The sequence below is a fragment of the Grammomys surdaster genome, unplaced genomic scaffold (assembly GCF_004785775.1).
Source record: "Grammomys surdaster isolate TR1022 unplaced genomic scaffold, NIH_TR_1.0 200, whole genome shotgun sequence".
NCBI classification, from domain to species: Eukaryota; Metazoa; Chordata; class Mammalia; order Rodentia; family Muridae; genus Grammomys; species Grammomys surdaster.
This window is the reverse complement of record NW_021604645.1, coordinates 1,865,040-1,888,593: the sequence shown is the minus strand read 5'-3', so window position 1 is coordinate 1,888,593 and position 23,554 is coordinate 1,865,040. Positions and strand designations below refer to the sequence as shown.

At 40.4% G+C, this 23,554-nt stretch overlaps 1 protein-coding gene across 1 annotated transcript; it reads right to left on the bottom strand.

The window, feature by feature from the left end:
* Window positions 1-16,194: 16,194 nt before the first annotated feature.
* Window positions 16,195-19,109, bottom strand: Tmsb15b (thymosin beta 15B). The gene is made up of 3 exons (XM_028770328.1): window positions 19,020-19,109; window positions 17,684-17,788; window positions 16,195-16,722 (listed from the first exon to the last, which is right to left on the bottom strand). The coding sequence occupies exons 2-3, from the start codon at window positions 17,781-17,783 to the stop codon at window positions 16,685-16,687; spliced, it is 138 nt and encodes a 45-aa protein (XP_028626161.1). The 5' UTR covers window positions 17,784-17,788; window positions 19,020-19,109; the 3' UTR covers window positions 16,195-16,684.
* Between the last annotated feature and the right edge of the window lie 4,445 nt (window positions 19,110-23,554).

The window sequence follows — 23,554 nt, the reverse complement described above, 5'->3', positions numbered from 1 at the left end:
CTTGGAAGTCAGAAGAGGGCATAAGATCCCCCCTGGAACTAGAGTTATAGATGGTTGTGAGCTACCAGGTGGGCGCTGGAAAATGAACCTGGGTCCTTATTGAAAGAGCAGTAAGAGCTCTTAGTAGCTAAGCTTTCTCTCCATATGCCCTTAAAATGTCTTCTAGATACTTAGGTTTATACCCCTAAATATGTACTGCTCTCAATTTAAGTCAGAGTGGCTTCTCTTTGTGGTGGGTAATGGTTAATGCAGAGGCTGATAACTGGAAAAATGCTGAGTATAAATTACTGAATGGTTAATAGTGTGTGGGTTATCTCTATCAACCTCCTATTATCCAAGGCTCAGGGAACTTCATGGAAGAAGGCCTAGAAAAAATTTAAGAGCTAGTGGGTGAGGAAAAGAACTGTGAAACTCTGACTTTTGGATATGACATGCTGGTGGCACTTATCAAGTCACAGCAGCTGTGGTTACCTGAAAAAGACCTGCATAAGATCAAGGCAGCAAAATCCCTGCATGAATAATAAAGGGGGCCCCCAAGCTCTCTATTAAAGAAGCTACTGGGAGCTGATGGCCTCTGAAGAAGGGAGAGTCACTATGCTTTGGTGATGTGGCTGTTGATAGGGTATCCATGCCTTAGTGAATATCTAGACTCATATGCATATTGGCAGCACTAATCAGACTCAGGAGTTATTAATCACACAAAAAAGAGGATATGAGACTGGGAATGAGATGGGGTACAGCAGAGAGTAGTTGGAAAGAATTAATGGTAAGTGGATATAATCAATACAGACTGTATAGACATATGGAACTTTCAAAGAATAGAAATATTATCTTAAAAAATGTTTAAAGGCCCTGGTAAGGTGTTTCAAATGGCCGAAGCTTGAATAGCATCTTCGTAAAAGTCTGAATGCATCAAGTCATCAGCTGAATCAGGTAAAGATGAGAATCCTAGCTGGAGACTGTCAGAATTTTACTTCATAACACTATTGTATTTGGTCATATTTTTCTGTTATGTATTGTCTTAGTTTGTCTTCTACTGCTATAAGAAACACCACTAACAAACGCATTAATAAGGACAGTATTCACTTAACTTCCCAGGTCACAGTCCATCATTAAGGGAAGTTAGGGCAAGATGTAAAGGCAGGAACCTGGAGGCAGAAACTAAAGCAGAGGACATGGAGGAATGCTGCTTTCTAGCTCGCTTTCCGTGACTTCCTCAGTCTGATTTCTTATAGCAACCTCCAGACCGATTTCCAAAGTGGCTTCACTAGTTTATACTCCCAATTACAGTATATAAGGCTTACGCTTTTATGGCTCTCATGCCTCACTGGACAATGACAGGGGTACTGGAGCCATTACAAGGTCACCTTCACTTACTGGAGGTAAGGCCTCTATTCCTACCTTGGCAAGATTAGAATTGCCACAGCCCTTCTACACTTAGAGAAGGGAGGAGATGTCAGGGGCAGCCCTGCTTATACACTGAAGACCTAAAATCAGCCATAGGCCTAAAATCAGCAATAGGCTTGTCATACATGTATACTAACACCAAGTCTTGGGTCTCAGTGGAAAAACATTGAAACAGATGGCTATAAGCTAATGCAAACAGGCAGCTTTTTTTGGAAATGTACAAGCCTGAGTAGTCATAGTCCTGGTAAATAGGTAGCCTTGGCAGATAATACCAACTTAGATAAGGACAAGCGAGTCATAGGCAGAGTCATAGCCACCTGTCCCCTGAACCTTCACCCAGCCGATACCCTGTTCTGAAAGATATCTGTACACACACACCCCCGAACACGCACACTCTGGTATCATCCCCTTCCACACATCCTTCCTTTTTTTGTTTATAACCCCTGTGTGAATAAGTAAAAATTATGATTTGATTTAAAAATAAATACATAAAAATAAATTTTAAAAAAGGCTTACCCTTTTCCAGCATCCATGCCATCCATCCCTTATGGTTATTTGCATCCCAGGTGGTGCATCCTGAAGAAAACTGATGCTTTATTTCCCAGCAACCATCAACTGTCAATTTGATCATTTTAGACTGTTTATTTGACAGTTGTATTTCTTGTTTTGAAAATTTTTGTTCTATTCCACTATTACACACCCCATCTTTAATTGGGTTGGGTTTTCTTTGGCTTTTTTCATGTTTCATTTTGTAAACATTGTTCAGTTATTCTAAACACCAATCCTCTGTCAGATGTTCAGCAAGTATAGAGTGGATAACACAGCCCCCACCCCAAGCTCTATATTAGAGAAGTTATTGACTTCTTTCCACTTTACGAACTACCTCTTCACTAGATTAATGGTTTTCACTGCAGAGGAGCTTCTTACTTCAGGAGACTCATTTGTCAATTATTGGTGTCCTTGTGTTATTGGACCCCTATTCAGAGCTTACATATCTACCAACATATTAAATCCAGATATATACAATATCCCAACACCACAGAAGCTCTCAAGACCAACTGCTAGCCAACAGCCCACTGCCCACAACTTTGCCATGATGAAGGATCCTAATTGGGACAGTAACACAGGAATTATAAGGCAAAGCCAAGATCAACATAAACAAACATCAATGCAATGGTGGTAAAAATATTTATAGGATGCATAAGCTGAGATATAAGCAAGAAAGATCGTGCTGAATATCCATCTCCATTTGGAAACACTATAGACAACACAAATTTTTAAAAGATCTTGGAAAATCAAGAAGATCATGATTTGTACTTTCCGAAGACTCATGTGAGACATTATCAGAATGATTAAAATGTTTTTTCAGGCATTCTTAGCATGCTGTGTCATATGAATTCTTATGAAAACTTGTACTAGTAAGTCCCACTTTCAGTGTAACTAATGTATCAACTAAGTAATTTAAACATTTCCGTATTTAAACATACAAAGGGAGCAGTGGGAAAAAATAAAGCATAAGTCTTTGATTTGTTAATGTTATTGTCACAGATGCTTTTAATTTTAAAAATTATTTCCACAGTGCTGAGTCCTTTACTTTTTAATATTTGTGTATAATTTTAAAGAATTTAATAATGAAAAAAGATTTTGTCTAATTTTTAATCAACTCATTTACTTTACATCCCAATTATACCTATCCCTTCTCCCAGTACCCCCCACTCACCTCACTTCCCCACCACCATCCTGTCATCCTCCCTTTCTCTTCAGGACAGACTCAGAAAAAGGGAGGTCTCCCATGGATATTAACTCATCTTGGTAATCAACTTGCAATAGGACTAGGCCCATCTTCTCTTATTGTGGCAGGGCTAGACAGCCCAACTAGGGGAAAGGGAACCAAAGGCAGCCAACAGAGTCAGAGATAACTTCTACTGTTAGGAGTCCCACATGAAGACCAAGCTGCTTATTTATTACATATGTGTAGAGGGCCTAGGTCTGTCCTATGCATGTTCTCTGTTTATTGGTTCAGTCTCTGTGGGCCCTAGGTTAGTTAATTTGGTATGTTTTCTTTTGGTGTCCTTGACCTCCTGGCTCCTTCAATCCTGTGTCCCCCTCTTTCATAGAATTTTCCCAAGCTCTGTCTAATGTTTGGCTGTGAGTCTCTGTATCTGTTTCCATCAGTTGCTGGGTGAAGCCTCTCTGATGACAGTTAAGTTATGTGCCTTTCTGCAAGTATAGCAGATTATTAATAGTGTCAGGAGTGGGCTCTCTCTCATGACCAGTCATTGGTTGGCCATTCTGTCAATTTCTGCTCCATCTTTACCTCTGTACATCCTGTAGGCAAAACAAATTGTAGTTGAAAATTTTATGTGTTGGTTGGTGTCCTAATCCCTCCACTTGAAGGAAGTCTTGCCTGGCTATAGGACATGGCCAGTTCATATCCCCCATTGCAAGGGGTCTTAGCTAGGGTCACTCTCATAGATTCCTAGAAGTTTCCATTGTCCTAGGTTTCTAACTCATCCCAGAGATATCTATCTCACCCCCACCAATTTTCTCCCTTTGTTCTTCCTCCACTTATCCTTCCTGCTCCCTTCTCCAACCCCTCCCTAACCTAGTTCCTTCCATTCATCCACCCCCATGTCTATTCTATTTCCCCTTCTCAGTGAGATTCAAGCATCCCCTCCTTAGGCCTTCCTTATTACTTAGCTTCTATGAGTAGCGTAGTTGTCCTGTAGTGTGGCTATTGTAGCATGGTTATCCTGTACTTTATAACTAATATTCACTTATAAATGAGTACATACCATGTTTGTCTTTTTGGGTCTGGGTTACCTCACTCAGGATATTTTCTAGTTACATCCATTTGTCTGCAAATTTCATGATGTCCTTGTTTTTAATAGCTGAGTAGTATTCCATTGTGTAGATGTACTACATTTTCTGTATCCATTACTCTACTGAGAGACATCTAGGTTGTTCCCAGTTTCTGGTCATTACAAATAAAGCTACTATGAACACAGTTGATCAAGTGTCCTTGTGGTATGGTGGAGCATCTTTTTGGTATATGCCCAAGAGTTGGTATAGCTGGGTCTCGAGGTAGAACTAGGCGCAATTTTCTGAGGAACCACCAAATTGATTTCCAAAGTGGTTGTAGGAGTTTGCATTTCCACCAGCAATGGAGGAGTGTTCCCCTTTCTCCACATCCTGTCATGTGCTGTCACTTGAGGTTTTTGATCTTAGTCATTCTGATGGGTGTAAGAAGGAATCGCAGGGTCATTTTGATTTACATTTCCCAGATGACTAAAGACTTTGAACATTTAAGTGCTTCTTGGCCGATAGAAATTCCTCTGACAAGAATTCTCTGTTTAGATCTGTATCCTGTTTTCTTTTTTAATTGGATTATTTGGTTTGTTGATGTCTAGTTTCTTGAATTCTTTATATATTTTGGATATTAGCTCTTTGTTAGATGTAGGGTTGATAAAGATTGTTTTCCATTCTATAGACTGCTGTTTTGTCCCTTGCATTACAGAAGCTTTGAAGTTTCATGAGGTCCCATTTATTAATTGTTGATCTTAGTGCCTGAGCTGTTGGTGTTCTGGTCAGGAAGTTTTCCCCTGTGCCACTCTGTTCAAGGTTATTCCCTAATTTCTCTTCTACCAGATTTAGTGTATTTGATTTTATATTGAGGTCTTTGATCCACGTGGACTTGAGTTTTGTGCAGAGTGATAGATATGGATCTATTTACATTATTCTACGTATAGACATCCAGTTCGACCAGCACCATTTGTTGATGATGTTTCTTTTGCCATTGTATAGTTTTGGCTTCTTTGTCAAAAATCAAGTGTCCAGAGATGTGGAGGTTTACTTCTGTGTCTTCAATTCAATTCCATTGATCAACCTGTCTGTTTTTATGGCAAATCCATGTGGTTTTTAATTACTATTGCTCTGTAGTATCACTTGAAATCAGAGATAATGATTCCTCCAGAATTTTTTTTATTATTGTACAGGATTATTTTAACAATCCTCAGTTATCTAATATTTCTAATGAGAGCTCACTAATGTTAGCATTGAGAACATTTTTAGAATCTAAATGTTAAGAATATAATTTTAATCACGATAAAAATCTAATTATATATATGTAGCCTTGGCTGCCCTAGAGCTTACCATATAAACCAGGTTGCTCTTGAACACACAGAAATCTTCCTGTCTCTGTCTCCTGAGTGATGAGGTTAAAGGTGCCAGCATGCCTGAATAAAACTAAGTTTTATAATGTTTAAATGGCTCTATTTTTAATATTCTGTGTTTGGAAACCAGCTTTATTGTATCTCTTTCACCAATTTACAGTGGTTTTACACAGAACTGGATGCTTTGGCTGAACAGTTAAGTCTTTCATTTCAGATAGGTGGAAGTCATCTGGGCCCAGCCTCACCTACAGATCACCTAGTTAGGAGCAGCAGCCTAGTTACTGCACAAGACATAGAGATTAGTGTAGCTCATAATATAGAGGCCTTTCTGTTCTCACAAACCCAGGGATTACCTTTCCCCTAGCACAAGTGAAGCCCTGCATATCCAAGCCTGTCTAAAAAGAAGCCAACACCCTGTTATTGTCTAGGAGTTTCAGAATGACCCTTACTGTACATCCACTGATGTTCTGAACGGGATAAGTGAACACATGCTCATAGCTAAAGAACATTATAGCAGGTACCTACTAAGGAGGGCTGAGTGCCCACCTCAACCATTGCTCATGCCTGCTTCCCACAGTCTTCTGTCTAAGCTACTCCTACCCTTCTTATAGCAGTGGTTCTCAACCTTCCTGATGCTGCAGCCCTTTAATACAGTTCCTCATGTTGTGGTGACCCCCAACCATAACATTATTTTCATTGTTACTTCAAAACTGTAATTTTCTGTTATGAATTGTGATTTAAATATCTGATATATAAGATATCTGATATACAACCCCAAAGGAGTTGGGGCCCACAGGTTGAGAAATACTGGCCTAAGGCTTGTTGCAGCTCCACAATCACTATGTCCTCAGAATGCCTTTGGTCTACTGCCCCTGATGGCTTAGTTGATTTCAGTAGTGAGCATGACTTCTTAAAATCTTTCAGCTTTCATTATTTGTCAGATAACCCACAGACATTCCTGGATCCTTCCAGCTACGTGCCCTGGAAATTCAGCTGGAATATCTCTATGTCTGTGATTCTCCGATTTAAAAAAAACAGAAGAGAGATCACGGCTGGCTGAAAATCTGATGACTTCAACCTCAACACAGCCTGCCTGCAGTTGCCTATTCACGCCTCTCCCTAGTGTCCATATACTTTTTTTTCTCAACTCATTATCCTGAAGAACCAATATAAGTACTTCAAAATCACTGTGTACTAATGCTGTCTTCCCCTTGGTTTGCTTCTCAGTAAAGCACATCAGTCAATTTTGACGGCTCACTAGAGGCGCCCTTTTCTCAACCAACCAACCACTGAAGTCAATCACCCTCACTCAGATCCACTTCCACCCTGTAACTCAATGATTTGTTTCTGTTCTAATTCCACTCTTTGTCTCTATCAGTTCCACTATGCTTCAATTCACATACCTACTTTGGTTATACTAGTGAACGTTCCTATTTCTCCCGCTTTTACAAGGCCAAAGCACCTATATCACAATAAGATTAATCTAACAAAAAAAAAAACCTCAAAGAACTAATAATACATAAAGATTTACTAGTATTATACTAGAAGAAAACCTATACAAAAAAACCCTAATTTCATTCGTTACTTGGTCTTCTCATATTTTCATACAAAGGACAAGAAATCTATCTTCTGCCCATCTCTGGATTCAAATTTTAAATCACTGAACTTAACAATAACGGACTTTAAGAAAAACAACAACAACAAAACACAGGCAAGGAATTAAACTCTGTGTCTCACCAACCTCTAGGTTGAAACTCACAGAGAGGCCCTTACTGCTTTGGGCCAACAATCACTGTGAGGGAGCCAATGACTATGGCTCAGAGGCTGCACTTCTCTGATTGGTAGAGCTAACCAAAGTTGGGACACGGGATATTCTCATGAGGCAGTCTTATCTATGCATAAATTAACATGAAGATATTTTTTTAAACTAAGAAGTTTTTCTAAATTCATAAAACATTTACATTAGTAATTTCAGACTGCAGGAAGATTGAAACAAATTGTTTACTAGAAATTTAGATTAACTATGTCTATTTTGAGTCTTCATTTCTATAAGTCAGTTCTGCATATGAAACATGTTTTCTACATATTGATTGGGAATGCTTTTTTTTTTAACTTGGATCTTTTCTGGTTACTATATTACATATGAAGTACATGGATAATTCTACCCCCACCCTTAGAGTAATCATAGAGAGAAAGCAGTGTCTTAGGGTTTCTGTTGATGTGACTAAACACAATGACCAAAGAGCAAGCTGAGGATGAAAGGGTTTATGTGGCTTACACGTCCATATCACTATTCATCATCAGAGGAAGTCAGAACAGGAACTGAAATAGGGAAAGGATTTGGAGGCAGGAGCTGATGTCGGGTTTTGGTTGTTGGCTTGCTTTCCATGGCTTGCACAGCCTGTTTTCTTATAGAACTCAGGCTCACTAGCACTGGAATGGCACCACCCACAATGGGCTGGTCCCTCCCCCATCAATCACTAATTAAGAAAATGTCTTACAGCTAGATCTTATGGAGGCATTTTCTTTTTCTTTCTCTTTTTTTTTGGGGGGGGGGGGAGGAGGCATTTTCTTAATGGATACTCCCTCCTTTCAGATAAATCTAGCTTGTTTGAAGTTGACATAAAACTAGCCAGCACAATTGACCCCTTGTCAGCTTGGCATACAAACACAACACTGCTAAGCTATAACCTCTAATGTCTTGTTCTTCCCCAAGAGTACACACTAATATCAACATTACAATATAAACATTCTAAATTTTAAAAGTCCCAGTCTTCAAAAATTCAAATATTTAAAAAAAAACCCACCAGTTAGGAAGCCTGTATAAGACTGATCTAGGCCCTCCACACATAGAGTTGTGTGGCTTGATCTTCTTGGGGAACTCTTAACAGTGAGAACAGGGAATGTCTCTGACTCTGTTGCCTGCCTTTGGGACCTTTTCCCTCTCCTGGGTAGCCTTGTCTAGACTTAATAGAAGAAGAGGTTCCTAGTCTTACAGCAACTTGATATACCATGGCCGGGAGGCTTCCCTTTTCTGAAGAGAAACTGAGGAAGAGTGGATGGGAAGGGAGGAAAGGTGAGGAGAGGGACTGAAAGGAGAGTAGGGAGGGGAAACTGCAATTGGGGTGTAAACTAAATAATTTTTTTTAAAAAAATCAGTCTCTTTAAAATAGTAATCTCTTTAAAAATCCAAAGTCTTTTCATATTCAAAGTCTCTTAACTGTGGTCTCCTGTCAATTAAAAAATAAGCTAAATATTTTCTTACTTCAAAGAGGGAAGAATCAGGGCACAGTCACAATCAACTCAAAGCAAATCTCCAAAAGTATAAATAACTCAGAATTCAATGTCTGAGATTCGCTCACGATTTTCTGGACTCCTCAAAGTGGCTTGGGTCACTTCTCTGGCTCTACCCTCTGCAGCACACACAGATTGTCTTCCAGGCTCAGCAAACTCCACTTCACCACTGCTGCTGCTGTTCTTGTTGGTCATCCCATGGTACTAGCATCTCCAAAATGCTGGGCCTTCTGTTGCAACCCGGCTACACTTTCACCAATAGCTTCTCATAGGCTCCCTTTATGGTGCCAAGCCTCAACTTCTTTGCCAAGACCCCTTCAGTCCTGAGCCATCAACCTGCCACTGAGCTGCATTTTCAACAATGGCCTTTCTTGGCCTCTCACGGTGCTGAGTCTTAGCTGCTCTTCATGACCCTTCATGCCTTCAAAATGAGTACCACCTGGGTGACTCTTACATATTACCAAGTCCAGGGGCCTGCTTCAGTTACAAACATGGCTGCCTCTGGAGCCAAGCTTCTGTATGCTGGCAATCAGGAAACACTTCACAAAAGATTTCACCTCAATGATGCTGGTATCTTCTTAATCACCACTAAATTCTTAGCTCCAGCTGACCAGCATCATCGTCCCAGTAGCACAAGGTTTTGCTTTAGTAGTTCTGGTATCTTGTTAACCACAGCTGATTCTTTGGCTCCAGATGACCAGAACCACAGATTCTTCATACAAAAAGCCCAGTAAAGTCTTTGATTCCCTCTGAGATTTCACAAGCCAGGCTTCCATTGTCTGCATTATTTTCAACAACTCTATCTCCCAAGCTCCCACAGAAGACCTCGCTGAGATCTCAAGACTCAGTGGCTTTTCTAACCCCAAATTCCAATGTCCTTCACAATTCTCCCTTAAAACAAGGTCAGGTCTGCCACAGCAATATTCTACTGTCCTGGAACCAACTATTATTGCTGTGATGAAACACCATGACCAAAGCAACTTGCGGGGGGGGGGGGGGGGGGGGGAGAGTTTATTCAGCTTACACTTCCATATCACTGTTCATCATCAGAGGAAGTGAGGACAGGAATTCAAACAGAGCAGAAACCTAGAGGCAGGAGCTGATGCCAAGGTCATGAAGGAGTGCTGCTTACTGGCTTGCTCAGCCTGCTTTCTTATAGAACCCAGGATCACCTGCCCAGGTATGGCATCACCCACAATCAGCTGGGCCCTCCCTCATCAATCATCACTAATTAAAAAACAATGCCTTACATGCTTGCCTACAGCTCTATCGTGTATATAAGCCCAATGGATGTATAAAAGAGGTTCAAGGTAGAGTAGCTGGGGAGGGGGTAAAGGGGATGAAAGGAGGAGAAAGTGATGCAGTTCTTCAATTAAAGACATTTCAAAAAAGAAAAGAATACTCTTTACAAATGAGTCTGTGATATTTAAAGTCTTCTGGGAAAGGCTGAAGCCACCACCTCGAACTTTCCTCAGTGACTTTGTGAAATGTGGGAACAAAACTTTGTCTGGGATGGAAGTGGTGGCAGTAGTAGCAGAAACGCCTTGTCTTCTATTGAGAAGATGTGGCAAGAAGTGGATCAGCCACCACCCATGCTAGTAGTTGTGAAGGATACAACAACATTGCTCCGATGTCAGGAGCCTACTTAACATCTGACTGCACAGTATATCTTGCAGCAAGGTTGTCAGCTACTAGTAGGTGCTTAATGTGATGGATTGGTCCTTCTGTTCTGCAACAGGCCGGCTAGTCACCATAGAATGTCTTGAGGCCTAAAAATCATCCTGGTTCCTATAACAAAGAAGTTTAAGGGGTTGGAGAGATCTCTCAGTTGTTAAAAGCAGTTGCTGCACAATCATGAGGAACAGACTGTGGATCTTGGCACCCACCTAACTGGCCAGGTATTCTGCAAATGCCTGTAGCCCAAGTTTCAAGGAATCCAACGTCCTCTTCTGGCCTCTGCATGTGCACACAGGAACGCATACTCACAGTCACCAGTGTATGTTTCACACACACAATAAATAAATAAAATAAATACTTAAAATGGAAAAACAGGAAATGTTTAAAATATCTCAGAGAGCAAAGGGGTCTCTGAACGATATCATCTTACTAATGCCACACTTTGAGCTTTTTGAAAATAAATATAACCTTTACTGGAATTTCATAAGGTGTATACATCTCAGCTTTGATTCCTGAATAGAATTTGTCCCATAATACCCCAAACTCATAATCTCAATGGCCCACTTGGTCTGTTTATCTTTCAATCAGAAATTATTGTAGTCCAAAAATAATTCATCCTGTTTTAACCGTATCTCACTGACCTAATCAGCATATTTCTACTGGAATCCAAAGGCCCTGGGTACATACTTGTCTGCATTATCAGTCAGCTAGCTGGGTCCTTTGACTCTACTCATATAGTAAGCAAAGAGAATGACTGAGGTTGTGCTTTCAAAGACTCAAATCAATTAGCCATGATAGTGTTCTCTGTGTGTGTGTGTGTGTGTCTGTCTCTGTCTCTATCTCTCTGTGTCTGTTTCTCTGTCTCTGTCTCTGTCTCTGTCTCTCTCTCTCTCTCACACACACACACACAGAGAGAGACAGAGAGAGAGAGAGAGAGAGAGAGAGAGAGAGAGAGAGAGAGAGAGAGAGAGAGATTTGTTTATATGTGGAAGTGCAAGCATATATATGCACAGCACACCTGTGGAACTCAAATTCTCCTTTGAAAAATGTTCTGTCAAGTCCCCATAAAGCAACTCAAAAGTGATAAACTGAACCCTGTCCCCTGTGCTCCATTTTCTGGCCCATAACTCTGTCTGCATTCCCAGAGACCACTCTGGCACTAAGGACCCCAGATTGTGCAGTTACTAGGGACCCCAGAGGCAAAGTTAGCACCCACGAACCCAGAGGCCACACAGGCCACAAAACCCCAGGGGAGACACTGTGTTGGACCTGAAGATTCGATAGTCACCAGAAACCTAAGGCATTAAGGCCAGACAACAGAGAGGAAACAGAAGCCAAGGGTGGGGGATACAAAAACAACCCATCCAGCAAAGATAAACTCAGAAATCAGCATTTGAACCCATAATAACTGCAAAACCCAGACGGCTAAAGGCCAGTGTGAGAATGCCATCAACAAGAGCCAGCCATTATAGCACCACCAGAGGCCGGCTATCATACTACAGCAAGCCCAGCTATCCGAACACATCTGAAGCACAAGAAAATTATCTTAAATCTAATCTTATGAAGATATTAGAAGCCTTTAAAGAGAAAATAAATGTGTTCCTTAAAGAAATACAGGAAAATACAGCCAAACAGGTGAAGGAAATGAATAGAACTGTTCAAGACCTAAAACTGGAAATAGAAATAATAAAGAAAACACACATGGGGGCAACCATGGAAATTGGGGAAACAAGAAAAAAAGAACAACAACTACAGATGCAAGCATCACAGCAGGAGCAGGTGCTGTCTCTGACTCTGTTGCCTGCCTTTGGATCCCTTTCCCCTAACTTTGTCTAGCCCCAATAGAAGAAAATGCACCTAGTATTACTGCAACTTGATATGCCAAGGCTGTCTGATACCCATGGGAGACCTCCCCTCTACTGAGGAGAGGAGTAGTGAACTGGGGGGGAGGGGATGGGAGGAGAAGAGGAAGGGAGAGCTGTGATTGCAATATAATGTAAATAAATTAATAAAAATTATTTATTTGCTTATTATTGGGGATCAGGCTTTTGTGCCCAATCCCATGGTACCATGGGATATCCCTGATACCATAATGCACATATAGAGGTCAAAGAACTTTTAAAATTTTTTTATTTACTTATCACTGTACATCCCAATATCAGCCCCCCCTCCTCCAAGTTGCCCCTCATGCAAATTCTGCCCCATTTCTCCTCCCCTTCTCCTCTAAGAAGGGGAACCCCCCCCAAGCATCGCACCCTTCCCCATTCATCAAGTCACTGCAGGACAAGGCTCATCCTCTCCCACTGAGGGCAGATAAGGCAGTCCAGTTAGGGGAATGGGATCCATAGGCAGGCAACAGCTTAAGGGACTGCCCCCACTACAGTTGTTAGGGGATTCACAAGAAGATAGAGCTAAACATGTTACATATGTGTGGGGAGGCCTAAGTCCAGCCTGTGTATGTTCTTTGGTTGGTACTTCAGTCTCTGAGAGCCCCAAGGGTCCAGGTTAATTGACCTGAAAGGACAACTTTTGAGAGTCAGTTCATTCTTTCCATTGTGGAGTCCAGGGATCAAAATCAAGTGACCAGGCTTACATGGCAAGGCTTTTAACTGCTGAGCCATCTCACTGGCTCCAGGGACTCTTTTTTGTTGTCACCTCTGTGTATGCCAGGTTAACTGTTCAGAAAGCTCCCCAGGATCACCTATCCTCACCTTTCATTTCACCATAGAAGCAAGCATAGTGAATGCAAATGTGGGTTATAGCCAGCAGCCAGCTTTACAGGGGTTCTAGGTTCAAACAGAGCTATCTCCCTAGCTTCCTGCTGCATACATTTCTCAAGGAGTCCTTGGATTTTAACAGCCCTGACTAGCATAAAGATAACTTGTCTACTCTTTGATAGTCCTTTTGCTCAAGGCCATCAGGACAACAAGAGAGTTCTGAAATCAAGTTGCCCTATCCTGAAAAACTTTTGCTTAAGTTCAGGAAAATTAATATCAATGGAAATACTTACAGAAACAATTTCAAGGGCTCATTATTAATACTCAGTAACTCTAACAGATTTCAACAGTGCTTAAACCTACATATAGTCCCCTTTCTTTTTGTCTCATCTCCAGATCTGACCAAAATCTTCAGCATGAGAGCAGAAGGATTCTTATGTATGTATTAAGAATTTTTTAGCATTTACCAAGTTTAAAGCGTTTTTAAAGTTTCAATTTTCTTACAATATTTAGATGCTAGGGGTATACTTAATGCTAGTGTGTGTGAATAAGAATTATTAGGGGGAAACTAATATCAACCTAATTCTCCTTAGAGGTCAGTCAAGTGAATGGAAAGTGCTTTTAAATTAAAAACATATCCTTCAAGCATCTATCATGAGTAATCCATTTTAAATAATTGTAAATATGAAAGTAAGCCAAGCATGGAGGTACATGCCTGCAATCCGTACGCTCAAAAGGCTAAAACAGGAAGATCATGAGTTTAAGGCCAACCTATGCTATGAAATGAATACCAGGCTAATGTTGACCACACAGGGACAGTGTCTCAAAAAGGGGGGCATGTGTGAAAATGTCATAATTAAAGCCACTACATGTGTTAACTTTAAAAAGTGATAACGGCATGGCAGGAAAATAGAATTTAGAGCAAAGAAGGATTTAGGAATTAAGAATCTAAAAGATAGAGACCATCCATGAGGTAATGATCACACATGGTCAGACTTCAATAATGTTTACCGTGAGACCATTAAGGATCAAGCAGTTTTGTTGCTAACATGATGTTTTCCTGATGAAGAGATTAAAACCTTTTTTTCTCTTGCAAAATGTAATATTGTGATAAAACCTGCTGAAGGAATCACACTGAGAAACACATACACCCAAACAGGTACTTTTAAACATGGATGCTTTCTTCAAATACCAGTAATCAAAACTAGAATCACATAATATTTAAAAATAATGACAAAGTAACTCTTCTAGCTTATTCATATTTATCTGATTCTATATATTTTCCAGCCCATCAGTGTGATAAAATGTTCGAGACAAACTACTCTATAGAAACTTGTATAAGAGGCAATGGTTTTTTTGGTTGGGTTTATACAGGTTGCCAAGATGACTCAGTTCTGCTGTCCTTAAGTCTGTACCAAGGCAATATATCATGGTAGGAATATATGGTGAAAGCTGGTCATTCTAGAGTGGCTACTTACTAAAACAACAGAATGCAAAGATGAGAGCAAATAAGTGATGAGGTCCTAATGTGCCTTTCAAGGACACATCTTTTATTTTTTAGTTACTCAATTCATTTACATCCCAAATGATATCCCACTTTCTGATTACCCTCCACAAACCCTCCATCGTGTATCCACCCTCTCCCCCTCCCCTTTGCCTCTATGAGGGTGCTCCTCCACCCACTCTCTGCAGCCCCACAGCTCCAGCATCTTCCTACGCTGGGGCATCAAGCCTTCACAGGACCAAAGGCCTCCCCTCCCATTGATGTCAGACAAGGCCATCCTCTGCTACATGTGTATCTGGAGCCATGGATCCCTCCCTGCACACTCTTTGGTTGATGTTCTAGTCCCTGGGAGCACTGGGTGGTCCAGTTAGCTGATACTGTTCTTCCTATGGATGGAACTAGAAAATATCATCCTGAGTGAGGTAACCCAGACACAAAAGAACACACATGGTATGTACTCACTGATAAGTAGATACTAGGGGAAAAAAAGCTCAGAATACCCATGATATAACTTACAGACCATATGAAGCTCAAGAAGAAGGAAGACCAAAGTGTGGATGCTTCAGTCCTACGTTGAATGGAGAACAGGATGATAGAGGGAGGTAGGGGGAGGGGAGACCTGGGAAGGAGAAAGGAGGGGGATGAAATAAGGGGGCAGTATCAGATACTGGAGGGGACAGGAAGGAGGTACAGAGGGGTCAGGAAATCGAATAAAAATACGTAGCAGTTGGGGGGGGGTAACTAGGGGTATCCACTGGAGGATCCCAGATGCCAGGGAAGTGAGGGGCTCCCAGGACCCAACCTGGATGACTTTAACCTAATGCACAGCAAAGGGGAGACAGATCCTGTGGAGACCATCTCCAGTAGATAGGTACACCCCCTGGTGGAGGGATGGGGCCACCCACCCATCTCAAAGTTTTTAACGCAGAAATGTTCCTGTCCAAGGGAAAGACCGAGACAAAAAGTGCAGGAACAAAGAGTGGAGCAGAGACTGAAGGAAGGGATATCCATGGACTGCCCTACCTAGGGATCCATCCTGTCTGTAGACACCAAACCCAGACACTATTGCTGATGCCAAGAGGTGCTTGCTGACAGAAGCCTGGTGTGGCAAGGACACACTCTTAATTCCTAAACTACTTCTACAAGCTTGCATCTTCTAAAGGTCTCACAGCTTCACAATAATGATACAGACTGCCCATCAATCTTTTAATACATTGGCCTTTCAAAGACCCTTATAACTTGAGCAGTACTCTATACTTTTCTATATAAAGTTTTGTGATCTGAAACTATTCATCACTGAGGCAGATTCGAGAGTAACCCAAGTCTCATCAGCCCCTAGGCTATCAGCTCATATTTACATGAAAGTGATATAGGCTGAACCAGTAATTAGCTTCCTGAGTATTCAGTCACCAGGAGAAAAGGCTTGTTGTTTGGGTTTGTTATTATTTGTTCTGTTGTTGCTTTATTTTTAGTTGTGACAATTTAAGGATATAAGTTCTTATACATCCTTAGAAAGAAAAAAGCAAGTTAACATTTTAGGTCACAAATACATAACCTTTTAAAAAGAAGATGTGTAAATTAGGATCATAGTCTAGATGGTTATTACTGGGTAGTGGAAACCCCTCCTCCCCCAGTTCTGTCCTGCTTTTTCTCCCCACTTCCTATTTTTAGAAGCTTCTTTTATAACCTTATTTAACTTCTACTAACCTTATAAGAATGGCTCCCAAAGGGACTAAATTAGCCAAACATTGGGAGCTAAAAAGATGCATATGAACTGGGAGAGACACATTTAAATCAGCATCACTTATGTTCACTGAAAAAAATCCTACATTATCACATCGGTTCACAGAAACAAGGCTAAAACCAAGACTGTCAGGCAATGGTGAAGTTGCTCTTGAAAGGAGATCCTCATTTTATGATCGTTGATTGTATTCTTTCTCCTGCTGGATAGCTAGGGATAAAAAAAAAAGAAACATAAAAATATTGCTAGCAGAGAACTTTTCTAATATGTCTAGTGTTTTCCTAGAGTTTTTATAGGACTTGGCTATTGTGAACTAAGGCCTGGGGTTTGAAACCATTAAAAATAATTCTGTGCTAAATCTTCAAATGATTATTATATGTGCTTTAAATTCAGAATACTAAGTAAGATAGTACCCACAAATCCCCCACAAAGTGTTATGTGAGTACATAGCAATGTTTTTAATATCCATTTTAATAGAATCTGAATCAACTATAGGTTTTATATTCCATTTAAAGTAGATGTATGCTGCTGCCACTATTTGAGACTAAATGGTAAATGAAGTGCGTTGTTCCAATATATTTATCACAGTCCAATAAGGAAACTTATACTCTAAAACCATTTTACACTTTAAAACCATTTTGTCTGGTTTTGGAACTCTCGGATAATTTTGGTGTAACAGAAAGCAAAGCATGGTACAACATTTGTGAACGATTTTTGGAAATTCTCCAGGAAGATGAAAATGTGAGAAATAACAGTAGTCCTCGGAGTCTGGGAACCTCAAGTGTACTCAAAATCTGAACTTACTCCATTTACAAAACATCAGAAACATTGGCATAGTTCATTAGGGGGACAAGATCACACTCAAACTTGTCAAGGGAGAAAAACACCACATGATTACAAGTGTACGTTGGTTTTTTTGTCCACTATTCCAAGATTAATTTTAATGTGATTTTTGTAATTTTCAACAGAAAATAGCTTTTGTTTCTTTATACTACTGCTGTTTGTTATGCAGGAACCACTTACATATCCCTGATAACAAAATCAGCTCTTGGATATTTTGAACTGTTAAGTATGGTAGGACACTATTATGTACTTTGTGAAAAACTTAAAAGAACATAAGTTTGTTAACTGACTATACCAACTTTCACTACTAGAAACCCCCATTACTTACTTTCCTTCGATGGTAGAGTATTTTTTTCTTCAGTATTAGTCTTCTTCAACTTTGATTTGTCAAATGTTTCAACTTCAGACAAGTCTGGTTTATCACTCATCTTGACTAAAAGAAAGACCAAAAAGAAAAAAATCGTTACCCACTAGAACTATGACCAGATTGAGTCACAGTAAAAACATTCATTTATTCTCAGTGAATATTTTGCATCCTGTTTTGAATCTTACGAAGTCATGGTTTCCTTAGAGTACTCTGATTACAAAACTTTAGCCCATTTATGGTGGTAGTAAATGACAGCAGACAAAGATGCTCTAGAAACCAAGATACTCTAGAGACCGGCAGTGGGGGTGTGGGGGTGGGGCCCACTTTAAAATTCCCAGCAAAGGTAAAATAGAAGTGACAAGCACTAGCAGATAGGAATAGAAGAGTCAATAAAGGACTAGATTTGACTAGGGATGGCTTTTTAAGAGAAGACAGGAGGGACTATTTGAGCATCTTCACCTTCTAGCCAATTACTTTTGGGGTATTTAGGAATGGTGGTGAGTATCACATAAAAAAAGTATCATACAACGCTGTACTACTTCTAATTGAATGATGAAAGTTGGTATAGCAGAGCATTATAAGAATGAAAGGGGATTACAAGTTTCACACAGTATCTTCTTGTAGCCTTAGTAAACATGTAAGGGAGATAAAAACTAGGCTCCGACTCAGAACTTTAGCAGAGTGAAGTAAGCCAAATTAATTGGCATGATACAAAGGTACACATGGCGAAATCCCTGGTATCTTCTAAATTTCACAAGTTTATCAGAAAAGAACAATAGGAAAAGACCCCCAAAGATCAGAAGGCAACATTCTTCTTTGTTACCCCAGTGGGGTAGGACACAATCTATCGACCAAAGTACACTGGAGAGTCGTTATCTCCGAAGCTTACACATGAGCCAAACACACAGCCATTCAATTAAGGATACCCTAAGGCCCTCTTTTACCGAGTGAACAGCTCCACGCTCAAAGCCGGGAAACTGGGATTGACACATTTGTAACCACAGGGCGAGGCAGACGGGCGAGAGTAAACCTTAGAAGGCCCTTTCCCACCCGCCCAAACCCTCCTTCCAGCCTTCACTAACTCCTCGGAGCTGCTGGTCCCTATGAACCTCCCAAGGTGGAGACCCCACCACTGCCACCGCCACCGCCAGGACTGCGCTCAGCACCGGCCAGAAACAAAGCCGCTGCGAACTCCGGTGAGCAGATAGAGCTCGGTCTTCCTGAAAACAGGAAAACGCTAGCGCACACGCCGGCAGTAGCCACTGTGCCTGGCCCCGGGAGGGCCACTCGCTCTCACCTGCCCGCTTCTAGGCTCCTGTAAGGCCAGCAATTAAGTCCGCAGCTACCTCTGGGTGCGGGTGGTGGTTGCCGGTGCAGCTGCTAGCTGATAAACTCGGCAAATGGGTCCCGCCCCTACATCCCGCCCATCCCCTCTATGATTGAACAGATGGTCTTAACGTAATCCTTACAAAGGCCTCTTTGATTGGACGAGTCCTGGCTTGCCACGCCCCTTCGCCAGGTCTAGTTTTCTGGATGGCTGTCTCTGTTCTGTTTAGCTGCAGCCCACCTATAGCAGGGCTTTATGATGTCACAGTTAAGAAAAAAAAAAAAAGCTGATGGCTAAGGGATGAATTACTGGCTAGGTTCAGTTCCCTTTCTCTTCCACAGCTTTAGCCCTGGGGTCCACAATACCTTCTTTACATTCATTCCTCTCCCAATTTAGGAGCTTCACACTGAACAGCTACATCTTACCCAAATAGATTTTAATATCTGGGCTTCGGGGGCCAAACAATGAGTTGTACCCTGCATTCTTGGGGTTTTTTTTATAGCCTTGGGAAGGGACCATACTGTAATGACCAGCGGTTTTGAACCTATGCTCAGTAATCTCTGTTCTAATCTCTGGCTAGCTCATAGTGCAGATGTGGAAGCCAGTGGTTCAGGGCCATCCACTCCTGGACATTGCCTATGTAATCATGTGACATTTTAGACTTTTTGTGCCATTGACCAAAAGAACAATTAGTTTAGAATAGCCACAAGACAATCTTCTGACACTACTTTTCACCTAGTACTTTGTTTCATGGACAAGAAATAGAAGATTAAAACTATGTAGACTGAAGTTACCTCCTCCCAAAGCTTAGGGATTGTCCCAGAAGAGGGGCAGAAAGAATTTTAAGAGCTAGGGGTAGTGGATTACTACAGTGTTTACTGAACAGATGTGATTATAGGTACATAATCTGATAAAAATTAAGTCTGACAATATCCTAGCATGGAGAAGTTCCGCCCCTAGCTGAGAATTACTGACAGTTGATGGTTGTTTGGAAAGGGAGAGCCAGTTTCTTCAAAAATGGGGTCTCTGAGAGGCTACTCATGTTCCAGCAGATGGCCTTACTCCCATACATATATTGGCTCCATCTTTTACGCCTGCATATCTTTTAGGCAGGACAAATTGTAGGTATAAAGTTTTGTGACTGGGTTGGTCTCCCAATCCCTCCATTGGAAGTCTTGCCTGGTTACAGGGGATGACCAGTTCAGACTCCATATCCCCCACTGCTAGGAGTCTTAGGTAGGGTCACCCTCATAGATTCCGAGGAGTTTCCATCGCCCTAGGTTTCTAGCTTGTCCCAGAGAAGTCCCCCACCCTGATTCCAGTATTCTCTCCCTCCATCCTTTCCCCACCTGAGCCAAGACTTCTTTTTGAAGATACAATATAAGGCAATGGTATGATGACACAAACTTAGACATGGAAAACAGTGGAACAGAGCAGCTCTATCGTTGACTCAAGGACATACAAATGCTTGATATTTGATAGAATTTTGTCATAAATGAATATGGAGAGGAAAGGCTTGTTGACAAATGGTATTAGTATACCTGGATATTTATTGAGAAAGTATGAAAGTGAGCATCTAGCCTCATAGTGTTTATATGCTAGGGTTGAACCTAAGGCCTTGCACATGCTTAGAAAGCACTCTATCTCCAGCCTTCATCCTTACATTTTACACTAAATTAATTCCAAATATATTTGGAGAAATAAATGTGAAAGGAAAAACTAAGGCTATATATTCAAAGAATAATTTCTTCTCAGAAAACACACAGACATTTACTGTAAGGAGAACAGACAAACGATTGAAGTTAGAACAAATAACTCCCATAATAAATTTGAAAAAGTGACAATATTCAACAGGAAAACTAGCAAATGTCTTGAATAAATGATTAACAAAAGAAGAGCTCCTAATGTCCAACAGGCATATGGAAATGTGCTCAACATTATTAACAATCAGGAAAATCAAAGCGGGAGACTTCATTTTACTGCCACTGGGTTGGAAAAATAATGTTAGGTAGTGCCAAATGTTGGCCTGCAGGTGGAGCAACAGGAACTGTTGAACATGTATTCTGAGGGTAGAAATTTGTGTGTGCTGCGTAAAATGTTAGGCAACATTGAATTAAATTGAAAGTATGCACACCCAGCAAACCAGAAATTACATTCTTAGAAAAATATCCCACAGAATTCTGTATGTACAGATGTAGTTCTTTATGGCTGAATCATATTGTGTATACGTTTGCCTATTTTTATGTGATAGTGTTCAACTCTAGATTTAGCACGTCTTTAAACCAATATAGGTGTTTTTAGCTCCTTATTTTGTTGATCTCAAGTCCTGAAAGTAATATTTCAAATATCCTAAAAATGACTAGATTATCATCATAAAATGAAATATTAATGTTGACATTTAAATTAACAGGACAATAATTGTAGTGTTATTTTTGCTCAGAAGATTCAAGTGGACAAAAATGATAGGTCTATATGTAATTTTACAGCATTCCTTAGGTTTTTATGTGATCCAATTTAAATTATACCATACTTTGGTTGTAAAGCTTCGTAATTTCATAACTTCAAATTTCAACACATATATTTAAAACTTACGTGTAAAGCAATTAGTGTAAATTTAAACAGCTACCATAAATTAGTCATAAAACGTATCATGTGAGTTTTCCATTTATAATATTTTGCAAGTGGGGCTGGAGCTGTTGCTCAATTAAAGTGCTTGCCAACCATATACAAGGCTCTGTCTGAGTTTGAGCTCCAGTGCCACACAAAAGGGCCATGATGGTGCACACCTGCAACCCCAGAATCTGAGAGTTGGAGGCAGCAGGCAGGAAGACCAGAAGTGTAAGGTCATCCTTGTCATTATAGAGTTCAAGGCTGGCCTGGACTAGAAACTCTGGGTAAAAAAAAATTATTTTTTAACAACCTCATTTTATGCATTATTTGTTTTGTGGTGTGGGGGATGTCTTTAAAGATTCTAGATAAGGCCTCTGCCACTGAGCAACGGCCCTGTAGAATTATCAGAGAGATAAAAGATTGTCTTTTATAAAAACTTGAATATATGAATAGCATATCTATAAACATTGAAAATGAGTTATGGGCCAAACACTGTGGCCCAGCCTTTAATCTCAGCACTTAGGAGGTAGAAGTAGGTGGATCTCTGAGTTCAAAGCCAGCCTGATTTATTTTTTGTTTGTTTGTTTGTTTGTTATGTTTTTGTTTTTGTTTTTTGAGACAGAATTTCTCTGTATAGCCCTGGCCGTACTGGAACTCACTCTGTAGACCAGGTTGGCCTCAAATTCAGAGATCCATCTGCCTCTGCCTCCGGAGTGCTATGATTAAAAACATGCACTACCACTGCCTGGTTGCCAGCCTGATCTATATAGTAAGTTCTACACAGAGAAACTCTGTCTCAAAAAGAAGTGAGTGTGTATGTGTGTGTGTGTGTGTGTGTGTGTGTGCAGTTTCCTGTCTAGGAAGAAATGTTTTTCTGTGTATAGACAGAATGCATGCTCATATCATATAGCAAATGAGATAAAATGTTAATAGGCAGATCTGAGTTAAGATTACATAGATGCTCTTTGAGCATTATGCATAAAAATTTTCCATAATCTCACATTTATTTCTAAATAGAATGAAGAAGGGGATATGGATTGACAGAGTAACATCTGCAAATTCACTGTGTACTTGAAGATAAGTGCATCTAATATAAAAATATGGGAGAAATGCTGATTATTTTTCTTTAGTTTGTTACATATCTTTGTAAAAAATATTTTCTCTTGGAAGTTAGGCATACGCATAACTAGCTGCTGTTCTAATTTTCCTCTCTTTGTGTGAGTATGTATTGTACTTCCTTGAATGGACAAGCATTGGTATCCATCAGGATCCATGGAGATTTAGTTCCAGGACTCTCTGGGAAAACCAAAACCAGATACTTCTGAAGTCCCATATTTTCAAAAATTGTATAATTGTATTGAATGAAACTTCCCACCAAATGCATTTTATTGTTCTATTTCTAATTAGGTTTCTTTTTCATTTTGTGGGGAGGGAGGAGGAGTTGAGTCACGATCTCATGCGGCCTAGTCTGTTCTGGAACGATGTAGCCTAGGGTGGCCTTGAACTCCTGATCCTCCTACCCTCATATCCCCAGGAAGGAGATTACAGATATGTCGCGCCATGCCCTGCTCTATTCCATATATTTTAAATTGTTTTTAGTTTATTTATAAAATCTAATAGGAGCTTAAGTGCTCTGCAATTGATTGTTATACTGTGTTGTTCGAATGTATAACAATCAAAAGAGCTGCACATGTTCAATACATATGCAACCCCCACCAAATGTTTTCTATCCATAATGCATAGATATACACTCTACAGGTAAGAAAGGATAACAACACTATCCCAGCCCGCTCATACCTACTATTTAGAAGTTCATCTGCAGCTCTTCTGGATGGGCATTTTCTATAAATCCTGACTTTAATTCCTGTAGCATTTGGTGATGAATTCTCATCCCT

What these genes read in the sequence shown, in the direction of transcription:
- Tmsb15b (XM_028770328.1), bottom strand. Translation starts at nt 17,783, where the DNA reads ATGAGTGATAAACCAGACTTGTCTGAAGTTGAAACATTTGACAAATCA. An exon ending in TACTCTACCATCGAAGGAAA is followed by an intron (nt 16,723 to 17,683) that starts GTAAGTAATGGG and finishes TTTTATCCCTAG; the next exon opens with CTATCCAGCAGGAGAAAGAA.